Source organism: Schistocerca piceifrons, chromosome 2, assembly GCF_021461385.2.
Source record: "Schistocerca piceifrons isolate TAMUIC-IGC-003096 chromosome 2, iqSchPice1.1, whole genome shotgun sequence".
In the NCBI taxonomy this organism is placed as follows: domain Eukaryota; kingdom Metazoa; phylum Arthropoda; class Insecta; order Orthoptera; family Acrididae; genus Schistocerca; species Schistocerca piceifrons.
The window spans coordinates 560,254,582-560,267,919 of record NC_060139.1 but is presented as its reverse complement, the minus strand read 5'-3'; the positions used below and the strand labels follow the sequence as shown (position 1 = coordinate 560,267,919).

Here is a 13,338-nt window from a genome sequence, read left to right as displayed (position 1 = left end):
CCTGGTGAATTAAAGGAAAAGTTTCAGTGGTGTAAGAGGTGGAGAGATTGAGCAGATGTTTGACGACATAAAGGAAATTATTCAGATAGCCCTAGTTAATGGAGACAAAAGTTTAATTTGATGGTTGAGAGGAAGTCAGTCGTAGGGAGAGTTGGAAAAGTAGGAGGAGGAAATGGATTGGGGAAAAGGAATGAAAGAGGAAGCTGCCTGGTAGAATTTTGCACAGAGCACAACGTAGTTATCGTTAAAACTTAATTTAAAAATTGCGAAAGATTGCTGTATATTTGGAAGAGACTTCAGGACTCTGTAGGAATTGTGAAAGATCACTGTATATTTGGAAGAGACTTCAGGACTCTGTAAGGTTTCAGAAAGATTACAAAATGCTAAGACAGATTTTGATACCATATTTTACACAGTAAGACACTTCCAGGGACAGATGTGGACTGTCACAATAATTTATTTTTTATGAACTGCAGGTTAAAACTAAAGAGATTATAAAAAGGTAGCAAATTAAAGAGATGGGGCCTGGGTAAATTGAAAGAACTGGAGGTTTTTGGGAGTTTGAGGGAGTGTTATGCATTGTTGAGCTGAAATGAGGAAATGGAAAGAAAGATGAAATAGTGGATGTAGCAGAGCATCACATTGCTTAAATCCCTAGATAACTGAGACGATATTGAATTAATTGACGAAAGGAGATAGTATAGAAATGCAGCAGTGCTACATGCAATGGTGAATACTTGCCCAGAAACTGAGATTGGCAGAAAATGCAAAATGGGTAAGCAGAAGTGACTAGAGGACAAATGCAAGGCTGTAGAAGTAAGCATGACTAACGGAAAGGTATGTGCCACCTATACGTAAATTAATGAGACCTTTTGAGGAAAGGGAGTATCAAGAGTTCGGGTGTCAACCAGTGAAAGAAGCAAAGAATAGAACACTGAAAGGTGGAAGGTACATATGGAGGGTCTGTATAAATGAAACAAACTTGAGGATTATATTGGAGAAAGAGAGAAGGAAGTAGATGAAGATGAGATGGGAGATATGATACTGTGAGAAAAATTTGACAGTATATGAAAAGACCAAAGTGAAAACAAGACCCCTATAGTAGACAACATTCCCTCAGAATTACTGAGATTCTTTGTAGAGCCAGACATGACAAAATTATTTTTTCAGGTGTGCAAGATATATCAGGCAGGTGAAACACCGTAAGATTTCAAGAATCGCAATAAGGCTGGTGCTGACATGTGAATATTACTGAACTATCAGTTTGATAAGTCATGGTTGCAAAATATTGACGCACATTGTTTACAGAAGAATGAAAAAACTAGAAGAAGCTGATCTTGGGGGAAATGAGTTGGGGTTCTGGAGGAATGAGGAACACATACAGCAGTACGGACCCTGTGGCTTGTTCTAGAAGATAGGTTTAACAAAGGCAAACCTACATTTATAGAAAGCTTTGGATTGCTCACTTTGAAATTCTGTAGATAGCAGAGATAAGGTACTTAGGGTGGAGGGTTACTTACAACTTTCACCAAAACCATAGTAGAAGGTTATTTGTGAATTTCACCAAAACCAAGACTGCAATGGTAGGAGTTGAAAGATATAAAAGGGAAGTTGTAGTTGAGAAGGAAGTGAAGCAGTGTTGTTGCCTATCACTGATATTATTCAGCCTGTACATTGAACAAGCTGTGAAGGAATCAGAGGAGAAATCTGAAAGATTTAAAGTTCATGTTTGAGGTTTGTCAGTGCCATTGTAATTCTATTATAGAGATGGCAGATAACTTGGAAGAGCAGTTGAACCAACTTGGTAATGGAAGGAAGGTTGAGGGATAAAAAATTGTAGGAGGTGACCAAGTTTTCAATACAGTAAGCAGGTTGGAATGGTTGATAGGACACATACTGAGACATTAAAAATTTGTCAGTTTGCTGATGGAAAGAAGTGTGGGTGAAAAATTTTTTAGACAGAGATCTAGGCTTGAATACAGAAACAGGTTCAAATGGCTGTAGGTTATAGTAGTTATGCAGAGATGAAGTGGCTTCCATGGATACACTGGCATGAAGAGCTGTGTCAGACTGTGGATTAAAGACAAGAACAACAACAAACACTTTAAGTGATCATCTTTTTTGTTGTGAACTATTTCCGTTTAACATCGATGGTCAGAAAGCTACCTAGAGAGAGAAAGTTATTAAGTGGAATCAGAAATAAACATTCTTTTGAACAGAACTTTGCAGACAGACTGACAGACATTGAACAAGCATTGTGACTGTGCTAGTTGAATGCAAACCAGCGATTGACAAACATAAAATGTATGTAATGAGTTATGGATGATGTTGTCTATAGAAGACCTTTTGAATACCAGGTGCTGACTGACTGCTCCTGTGTGTTGGACAGCTATTTATAGATGCGCTATTACAGAAATTACCATTGATTAAAAAATAAAGCAATTGCATTTTGGCTATTAATATAAAGACAGAAAAAGTAAAAGATGTGAACATACTGTAAGCAATGAAGTAAACTGAACCGAAAACGAAATAATTGAAAGTAGCCAGATGAAAGGTGCTCTATTATTTTCATATGCTTGAGAATTTACAAAGCCTGCCACGAATTTTCTGGAAATTTAAATTTTCTAGCTAGTGTATTTTCTTAACAAACATGTTATTTTCAGAAAATTATACATTTTTGAAATTAGAAGAATTTGAGCTACAAATTGATGCAATAGAATTGTGACAGAATCACATCTTAAGGTAGAAACATACTGGAGTATGAAAATTTTAAGTATGAAAAACTTTTGTAATAATAAGTTTTAAGAAAAAATGGGTATGAAAGACGTGATTAAGGGCTTTCAAATAAATTATGTCAGTCGAAAAACATAATTTTTAGCGGGGTTGAATTTTCAGTTGCACATGGTTTACAGGTATCGTAACTTTATATTATTTCTTTAAATAAAATGTTTCTACATGAACTATTTATATCATTGTCATCAGCATCAGTAAAATATATTGTGAATAATGGAAGTTTAGCAAGATAAATGTGTAGATAAGAAATTTGTTATTTTACATACAAGGTGTATAATTTTGCTTCTGCCATTTTTTCCCCAATAGTTGAGGCTTTAATGAAACAAATTAGTTACACATGTATCATTCAAAGTATTTTCCATCGCTGGTCTCCCTTTCTCCCATCTTTTGGGCAGTGTATGAATCCCGTGTCGAAAAACTTGATCATCTTTCGAAGCGATCCATGAATCGATCCAATTTGTGACTTCTTTATGAGATCGGAACTGTTGACCAGCCAGGCCATTCGCCATTGATTTAAACAGGTGGTAGTCAGAGGGAGCAATGTCTGGAGAATATGGCGGGTGGGGTAGGACTTCCCATTTTAACGTTTCCAAGATCTGGCTATTTGCTTCTGTGTGGGGTTCTTTGGCCGACGTTCGTCTGATGATTTTACTGACGTTTTGCCAGCACGAGTGGCTGGTATTGTCAAGCTGGTATTGTCAAAACTTCACTCTCCAATGCCGTTGGTGAACTGGAGCCGAGCTTGTGGCCGCAGACTATATGTACCTGGCACGCCAACGTCCGAGGGCTTCTCCGTGCTCATTTCCAGTGCGGTTCTCCTCTTGCTGCCTGCAACGGTTGTTTGCTGCAGTATGGGAAGCCAGGATCCATTTACCTTAAGGTTTTCCTCTTTCCTGTTGAAGCTATTCCCATGTTTGTGTATTTCTACAGCTTCTCCAAACAAGCTGGTGTGATAGTGCTTCTCTACAGCCAGAACTTCCGTGTTGGTAAATTTTATTACATGGTCGGTCTCACTCAGTGTGTGCTCTGCCACGGCTGATTTCTCCACCTGCCCCAACCTGCAGTGTTGCTTATGTTCTTTGATCCTGGTGTCGATTGATCGTCCAGTCATTCTGACATAAACTTTTCTGCATGTGCTTGGTAAGCAGTATATTCCTGACATTGCAAGTGGGTCCCTTTTATCCTTTACGCCGTGTTTGTGCGATATATGGCCGATTCTGTCAGTCACTCTGGGAATGTATAGCAGAAAGGCTGTACCTGATATTTCTTTTCCCGATTTCTTACTTCGCCAAGTGTGCGGCTCTGTTACGCTTCTAATATAATTTGTGGAGTATCCATTCTTCCTCAGAATACTTTCCAGATGTTGCATTTCACACTATCACACCTGCTTGTATAGAAAAGCTGTAGAAATACACAAACATGGGAATAGCTTCAACAGGAAAGAGGAAAGCCCAAAGGTAAACGGATCCTAGCTTCCCGTACTGCAGGGAACGACCGTCGTATGTAGCAAGAGGAGAACTGCACTGGAAATGACCGCGGAGAAGCCCTCGGACGTTGGCGTGCCAGGTACATATAGTCTGCGGCTGCGAGCTCGGCTCCAGTTCGCCACCGGCAATGGAGGATGAAGCTTTGACAATGCCAGCCACTCGTGCTGGCAAAACGTCAGTAAAATCATCAGACGAATGTCGGCTGAAGAACCCGAGACAGAAGCAAATAGGTGGTTTGTCAACAAGTGGCCATGAAAGCCTGAACAATTTTGTTTCCAAGTATGTTTTGACCTCTTTTGCAACATGGGGTCGAGTGTTGTCGTGCTGCAAAATCACTTTATCGTGCCTCTCGCTGTATTGCGGCCATTTTAATGCTCTGCTCAAACACATTAATTGTGTTTGATAATGAGCACCTGTGATTGTTTCACTTGGTTTTAACACTGAGCTGGAGCTGTGAGTATTCGGTTTGGCCGTCAACGTGGAAGCATGGTCGGGATATCCCCGCATTATTTTGCATTTAGAATTATTGGAATGAACCCATTTTTCCTCCCTGGTCACAATGCGATGCATAAATCCCTTCAGTTTTTGCCTCTGAAGCAACTGTTCACAAACACACACACGCCGTTCAACGTCTCTTGGTTTCAGCTCACATGGGACCCAAGTTCCTTCTTTCTGAATCATGCCCATAGCCTTGACATGTTTTGAAATGGCTTGCTGTGTCACTCCCACTAATCGTGTCAATTCTTCTTGAGTTTGATGCGAGCCTTCACTCAGCAATGTCTCCAATTCCGCATCTTCGAAAACATTCTCTCTTCCACCACTATGCCGGTCTAAGACATTAAAATCACTGTTCTTGTAGTGTTGAAACACTCGCGACACGTTCTTTCACTAATAGCGTCCTTACCATACATACTTGAGAGCATTCAATGAGACTCAGCTGCTGTTTTCTTCATATTGATACAAAACAGTAACACATCCTGCAAATGACGAAAATTAGGCTCTTAAACTGACATTTTCAATCAAGAGCAACTTTATGATGCAGACACAAATCGATCAATGTTTGAATGAGGTTATGTTGACCAAGGTTCAAGCTAACTGCCTGGCGTTTGTGATCTGTTTCTTTCGACCGCTACTTATCGTTGTCGCTACCTATTGGCAAACGGCAGAAGCAAAAAAAAAAAAATGTTTCCTGCAGTTGTAAATATGTATTTTCGTAAATACTCTAGGTAGATGAGTGACTGGTATCAAAGCTCAAAATATTTTTCTCCCTGTCATTGTTAGAAACTTTAAAGAATTTGTATGAATCTGTTGTCAGTTCAACTTGGAATCCAAATAAAATAATTAATGACCTGGAATAAGTGTTATTTTGGAAGAGAGCTCAGTTCGTATCTTATTATCCAAATTATTTTAACTGTTGTTACTCAGTTGTGCCTTATATTGTTGCAGACTGTGATGGCACAACACAGGCTGAAATAAACAAGCATTTGGAGATGGGGAGAGACTTCCTGGGACGTGGACAGCTACAGGATGCCTTATCGCATTACCATGCAGCTTTAGGTGAGGAAATACTGTTGTCAGCTATTATCAGATACTGTGGATAGGAACTGTCTTCTCTGTTTCCCCTCAATGAACATGATCAATATTTTAGACTGAGAGGCAGGCTTTCGAAAATGTCAGTTTGGTGTTGCACACGATCAAAGTCATCTATACTATTCTGATGATTTGTAAGTGATGCCCTCTTTCTGGAACTGAAGATCATTAGTGGAATTTAAAAATATGTGCCAGGGATATATAGTGACTGAACTTGCTTTTCTTTTTTTGCATTCAAAATCTGCAATATATATCATTTTTGCTTTGGAATCTAAGGAGCGTGGAAAAAGTGAAGTCCAAAGGTGGTGACATCATCATAGGTTTAGAGAGATATGAGAAGCAGAAGATATTATGCGTGTACTGTATTTCCCACTCTTTTTTAGCTGCAGAGTTAGCATGTAATAATTTTGATTCTGTTTCTTTTCTGTGTTTTTGCCTCAGCTCTGGTAAAACAATTTTGCCGTCATGAAGGTAAAATTTTTCTAGCTAGTTTAGATTTCTCTGACTTCATACACTTTTGTTATCCGAGAATAAATGTTAAAAGTGTGTCAAAGGGATATTAGATTGAGATAACAAACAAATTTTGAGATAGAATTGCTGGCTATTGATTACCTTCAGGATTCGCCTCTGTAACTCAGTTGTCAGTGTGTCTGGCTGATATGCCGAGGACCCAGGTTCAATTCCTGGTACTGCCAGGGATTTTTTCCTTGATGAGAGGACTGGAACAGGATACACTGTGCCTCGTGACGGCAATTGGGCAACACCTGGGAGATTGGTGTGCTAATCCCGTGCCCCTCTATACCATATCAAAGTGATGCCATTAGCAGTGGATGACATAGCAGTCAATTGGTTGGTCCTGATTGGACCAACTGAGCCGAAACTCTTGGCTTTGCATTTTTTTTTACTTTCCTCAAAGGGCGAAATGTGTAGGTGTATACAACTGATACACATGTGTAAAAGTAGAAGTGACACTCCCTGTCTTCGAGAACTAATAGTTCCTCCTTTGATGATTGGACAAGAGTACTAATACGAAACAGTAGCTCACTCAGACTTGCAGGTGAGAGGGTACCACTATTATATGTGGTTATTGATAGGGCTACACACTTCACATCATGAAGGTAAGTAGTGGTCAATGATTCTGTCACAATATAAGTATCATCCAACAGAAATCTGCATATTCCTTAGATTATTAGGTTTTTTATGAAATGAAGAGTATATATTGACAGTGCTGATGATAATTGGTCCATTATGATTGGGAGAGTTGTGTGAATGTACTAAAATACTTTTCTGATGAAAGCAGATAGTCACACATGTTGGAAGAATTATAATTATCTGAACCATGACTTTTTTTAGCATTTACACTTATTTACAGATAATTTATATTTATGATATCCAGCAAAGGGAAGTCCCATCATGTAAGGTTGCCTCCTCCCAACTCCCCACCTCCCCATTTCACATACAGCCCCTGTTTAGTGATCTGTGTAAGCAAAATTACCACTAAGAGATGTACAAAGGAACCCTGTACCACTACTAGTCATTTCTTTTCCTGTTCCAGTTGCAAATGGAAAGAAAGTAAAAAGACTGTCTTTATGCCACTGTATTAGCATTAATTTCTCTTATTTCATCATGATGGTCCTTAAATGAAATGTACATTGGTGGCAGTAGAATAGCAAATGGCGGTTCTCTAAATTTCTTGTATAGTTCTGTGCTTCACCACCATCCCCTGAGCAGTCCACCTCCCACTAAGTTTAAGAATCGGTAAGAAGTAAACATGACTGACTTCAGGAGCTGTCTTGGCAGATTGTCTTTACTCTTTACTGCCGATAGTTATATACTGTTATGTAAATGAAACGGTCTGTCTCAGCTATTTAATCAATGGTGACTTATCAGCTTTCTGCCAAAGCTCAAAAAAGTAGGTTGGATATAAAAAAGGGGATGGGGATGACAGTGTCTCTTTGCACCATGCAGTAAATCTCAGAAGGAATATAATCATTTCTACATTTTAATAATTTTGTGCTGTTTTCATAAATTTTTTTTTTATGATAGGTGGCTGTATTTTACATGATTACCAGTCTGTTTTTTTTCCAGTTAATTTGACAGTGTGGCCAAAGCCTGTAGGTTGCTCATTGTTCAATAATGATATTGTATATGACATTACAAAACTTTCTTCTATCAGTTACTCATAACTAACTTTCAGAAATTCAGATTTTAAATATATTGGTTCAGAGATTACTTAATTAATATTTTCAGTAAATGTTATTTTTCAAAATCCATTGTTGTGTGTGTCAAGGGTCCATTAATAATATATGCTTCAGTTTTGTCCAGAAATAAGAACTCTACGTTTAGGCTGTTTTCTGTGCTTACACATAATGTCCCTTAAATCTGAACATACAAAAACTGAAAGTAGTAAATATGCAGACTATGCAGTTACGTAGAATCCTTATTAGACATTTCAGTATTATTACTATCTTTTTTGATAGGGCTTCATTGTATTGACTGGTGTCTCATGGTTGGGATGCACTGTGAATTATTTTTGTGTAACATATAAATTTAACTTTTAATAGATCGCAAAGGCGCTGCAAATGTTTTCTGTACGGATACTCAAAAGCTCCCACATTAATAGGTGTTGTTGCATAAATGTACACCTTTTCATTGATGAACAGAGTTCATAAAAATCCAGAAATAAGTAATACAACAACATTCTTTATGTTATTGTGATACATATATCATAAATTGACTCTGATGTTCAAAAGCTCGGGTCATTGTTTTAACAAGTTCAGTCAAGCTAAAATCATAAAAAAAAATCTTGTTAAGCTGAAGTACAGAGACCTTGTCAACTTGTTATATTGTTCATTAACCTCCTCAGTGTTGTGAAAGTCTGACAAGATTGTCATTTATAATTACATCTTGATGCTCTTGTACTGTGTATTCTCCTCGGAGTATAACAGGCCTGTTATGGAAAGGGCATTTAGATACTTCATCTGTAGTTTGTGTGTTTGAGGATTACTGAAACATTAATTAAATAGAAATAGCTCCCAGTTGAATGATACTTTATGTATGTCCAGGAAAATGGTACAAATGGAGAATTATGCTTTCTGCTGTCACCTAGCAGGAAAAAGATTAAAAAGTGCTGGTATCGTGCATTTTATCATAACACAGTATTTGCTTTTCTCCATTGTACACTGAAGCAACAAAGAAACCGGTATAGGCATGCGTATTCAAATACAGAGATATGTAAACAGGCAGAATATGGCGTTGGGGTTGACAGCACTTATATAAGACATCAAATGTCTGGCTCAGTTGTCAGATCGGTTACTGTTGCTACAATGGCAGGTTAGCAAGATTTAAGTGAGACTGAACATGGCGTTATAGCCGGCACACGAGCGATGGGACACAGTATGTCCGAGGCAGTGATGAAGTGGGGACTTTCCCATACTATCATTTCACGAGTGTACCATGAATATCAGGAATCCAGTAAAACATCAAATCTCTGACATTGCTGTAGCTGGGAAAAGATCCTGCAAGAACAGTATGACAACAACAGAAGTCAATCGTTCAAATCTGACAGAAGTGCAACACTTTTGCAAATTGCTGCAGATTTTAATGGTGGGTCACCAACAAGTGTCAGTGTGTGAACCATTCAGTGAAACATCATTGATACGGGCTTTTGGAGCCGAAGGCCTACTCGTATGATGTCTGCGTGACAAAGACTATTGATCACTGAAAACAAGTTGCCTGGTCGGATGAGTCTTGTTTCATATTTTATCTAGTGGATGGATGTGTACGTGTATGGAGACAGCTTCATGAAACTGTGGACCTTCCATGTCAGCAGGGAACTCTTCAGGCTGGCGGAGGCTCTGTAAAGGTGTGGGATATGTGCAGTTGGAGTGATATGAGAACCCTTATACGTCTAGATCTTGTCTGATCACCTGCATCCGTTCATGTCCATTGTGCATTCCTACGGACCTGGGCAATTCAAGCAGGACGATGTGACATCCCATACATCCAGAATTGCTCCAGGAACACTCTTCCAAGTTTTAACACTTCCGCTGGCCACCAAACTCCCCAGACATAAACATTTTTGAGCATGTCTGGGATGCCTTGTAACATGCTGTGCGGAAGAGATCTCCATGACCATGTACTCTTATGGATTTGTGGATAGCCCTGCGTGATTCAGGGTGTCAGTTCCCTCCAGCACTACTTCAGACCTTTGTCGAGTCCATGTCATGTCATGTCATGTTGTGTGCTCTCGGGGGCCCTACATGATATTGGGCAGGTGTACCAGTTTCTTTCACTCTTCATTGTATATTGAATTAAATTAAACTGGGGCATTTCGTAACAGGCCATTAAGAAAAAAATCAGTTTGTGAAAATGGCACATTATTGCAAAATACAAACTGTATTTTTATTCTAGATTAAAAGGGAAGTGAGTTACAGTTTGGTTACTTTACAAAGAAGTAATTTAGACCAGTGTTGGCTGTGTATGTAATGATATATGTAAATGTTGCAGGGTGGTATGGAAACGTGATATATTGTTTACAAAATATTTGCTTTTCAGAGGGAGATCCAGCCAACTATCTGACTTACTTCAAACGAGCTACTGTCTACTTAGCACTTGGGAAGTCAAAATTTGCCCTTATGGATCTGGATAGGGTACTTGAACTGAAGCCAGATTTTACAGCTGTAAGTATCCAGTAGACCTACGATTTTAAGGTTACTAATTAGAGTTGTTGAGTGGTAATTTAAACTGAGAAAATACATCTGTTAAATGTTTTGTTCTTCTTCCTCCATATGTGTTTAGAAAATTGAAATATCCTTTTAAATCTGAGGGTCATGTGAAGAGTTCTGAAAGAAATTCCTTGTCAAAAACTCAATCTTATTAATATTGTATGAACAATGTCCACATCCACTCGCTAAATGCATCAAAATATTCACCCTTTAAAAGGTTAGTCAATTAGACATATCTTCTCTATCAAAACAATACACACAAATGATACATCACTTTTGGAAAGAGAAAGAATGTATGTTTCTATATTTGGACTGTGAGATTGTGTATGTATGTGTCTTCATTTGAAACACGATGTTTACTTCTCATGATATTTTCTACATTCAGTAGCCGTAACAAAAGCAAAGAACTGCACTGTTCTTTGGCATTTGCATTTCAAACAACAGAACACTACAGAGGTTTTGCCCTTGATGGGAAATTTAGTGAGCTTGACCTTTGAAGAAGATATTTATGGTGGTAAATGTCACTAGGTTATATAATGTTTGGCAGAAATTATCCCTTTAGGAATGACTGGGAAGCATGGAAGTATTTAGGCTTTAGGTTGTGGTCAGTCTGTCTTTAGCCAGTTATCAGCGGACAGGCAGCTACTGCTAGGCGTCTGCTGGAAGCACTTGCTCTGCGAGCCAGATAGTCTGTCACTTGGTGGTGTTGATACAGTGAATACTCTCTAGAGAAATTAAATTACAGCTAGTTGCTGTATTGGGAACATTGAGTCTTTCTATTTCCAAAGACAATACAGTAGTTTGGTGTATACACTTCGGGACAACTGGGAAACCTGGAGGAATTTTTTCATCTGTAAGAAAAAAAAACCTGGGAATTTTTTAGCATTTCAGAAATTTTTCATTGTTTTAGTTTTCAGTAAAATTTTTGACTGGCAGGAACTGATACTTTTAACAAAGAATTGCACTTTAACCTGCTTCTGCAGAATAATACTGCAGCAATAAAATATAAACAAACAAAAGAATAACACCTAAATAAAACTTAAGTTGCAAAGAAAATACGCCATTTACAACAACAAAACACAGTCCACACACTGGCTTGTGCCAAAAGTAAAATGTGTCAAAGACTTTAGAACGAAGACAGTGTAATACTTCGTAATAACGAGATGAACTATATTGCATGTGAGATCAGCCAATGAATTTCTTAAATAATGGAGCATCTGAATCTCATTCAAAACTTAACACTTGGAGGAACAGCTACTTAGAAAAATTTTGGGCCTTGAAATTCTTAAAGTGTAATGCACACTAAAAAAGACCAGGCTTCAAGGTTAGGTTTTTTCATATTTATTTTAGTTCTTTTATGTATTACAAATTACATTATAATAATGGCAAAAAGAGTAATAATTTAACAAAAAAAAATGTGAGGGAAGCTCTTGAGCAGTTTCACTTGTAATTGGCTTTTCTATGGAAAAGTTACATTGCTCGACAGAATGTTTATTTAGCCAGGCAACCCATGACATGTTGTGCACGGCAGTGAAATTTATAATTGTGCTAATCAGAAATATTTAACTGCTGCAATATAAGCTATGTTCTTAGGATTCTGCCTAACACCAACTTCAGGAAGGGAGGGTTGGGGGGGAGGGGGGGATGGGGGAGAAATACAACCAATATTGTATTTGAAAAGTTAGCTTTGTTTGTAGCTGTAATGTATGGTAAATTAATTTAAACCAGTAACTTCCCCTATTTGTGTGTTCATGCTCTGTAAGTGATGTTGCTATTGGCTGACTACATCACGTGTTCTATGCTCTGAATATCAGCTGTCATTACCTGGCGAGATCAAATGACATAGCTATGATTGGCTGACGAAAGCGCATTGCACAGTGCGTCTCAATTATAGTGCTTCAGAAGCTACCATGCTGTTTTTCATGGAATTTGTGTTTGCACTTTTGTAATAGAAAACATGCAGTGTTTTGGTGCTGTGCATAGATCTTTCCAAAATGCCTTAAGTGCACGGAAGCTCTACGGCAGTGTATAAATATTTATATTATTCAAAGAACTGGTAAGTTTACAGCTCTAAGGGAAAGTATATTGTCACTTAACTTGGAAAAATGTACTTTCGCCAAAGATAGTGTTTTTTCACCTGGGGAAAAGTGATTTTTAACCTGGGGAAGGTGTATTTTTAATTGGAAAATCCAGGATTTTTTTTTCTTATTCGTGTGTACACTCTGATAGTGTGTCTAGGATGCCATGGATTGTGTACTGGTAGCCAGTGTGACAGTAGAGTGCAAAATAGGCAAGCTTCATGATATCAGTGTATTTGATTATATTCATCACTTTGTGAACTTCATAATATTGGCCTCAATAACATTAGAAATTAACTACATTTTTCCATTTGAAAAATCTTTCCCTTTGAAACCAAATCAAAGAAACTGTCACCACCTCTCAGATCAGCGAGTGTAGTAGACACTACAGTCCACACGTTTTTGTGGTATGGTACAGTTAATAACTAAAGAACTACACTATGCAATTATGTGATAGATGCTGAAAATAGTCTCTCTCTCTTTCTCTTTCTTTCTCTCTCCCTCTCTGTGTGTCAAATTATGATTGTTGCATGTGTGTTTTCCTATGCTGTTTATGCATTTGATGTAGCTTTACATTTACATGGAAGTGTTTTCTTGTTGTTAAGATTCTGAACACTGAATAACATACCTGTGGTCAAGTAAGCAAGATATTAATTTGAAAAG

General features: G+C 38.0%; 1 protein-coding gene across 1 annotated transcript in view; it reads left to right on the top strand.

Annotated features, from left to right (window-relative positions):
* LOC124776734 (dnaJ homolog subfamily C member 3) overlaps window positions 1-13,338 on the top strand; it is a 74,579-nt gene that overhangs the window by 13,058 nt on the left and 48,183 nt on the right. The window contains exons 2-3 of the mRNA XM_047251854.1: window positions 5,727-5,837; window positions 10,428-10,552. Coding sequence (XP_047107810.1) covers window positions 5,727-5,837; window positions 10,428-10,552 — 236 coding nt within the window. The remainder of the gene's footprint in view (window positions 1-5,726; window positions 5,838-10,427; window positions 10,553-13,338) is intronic.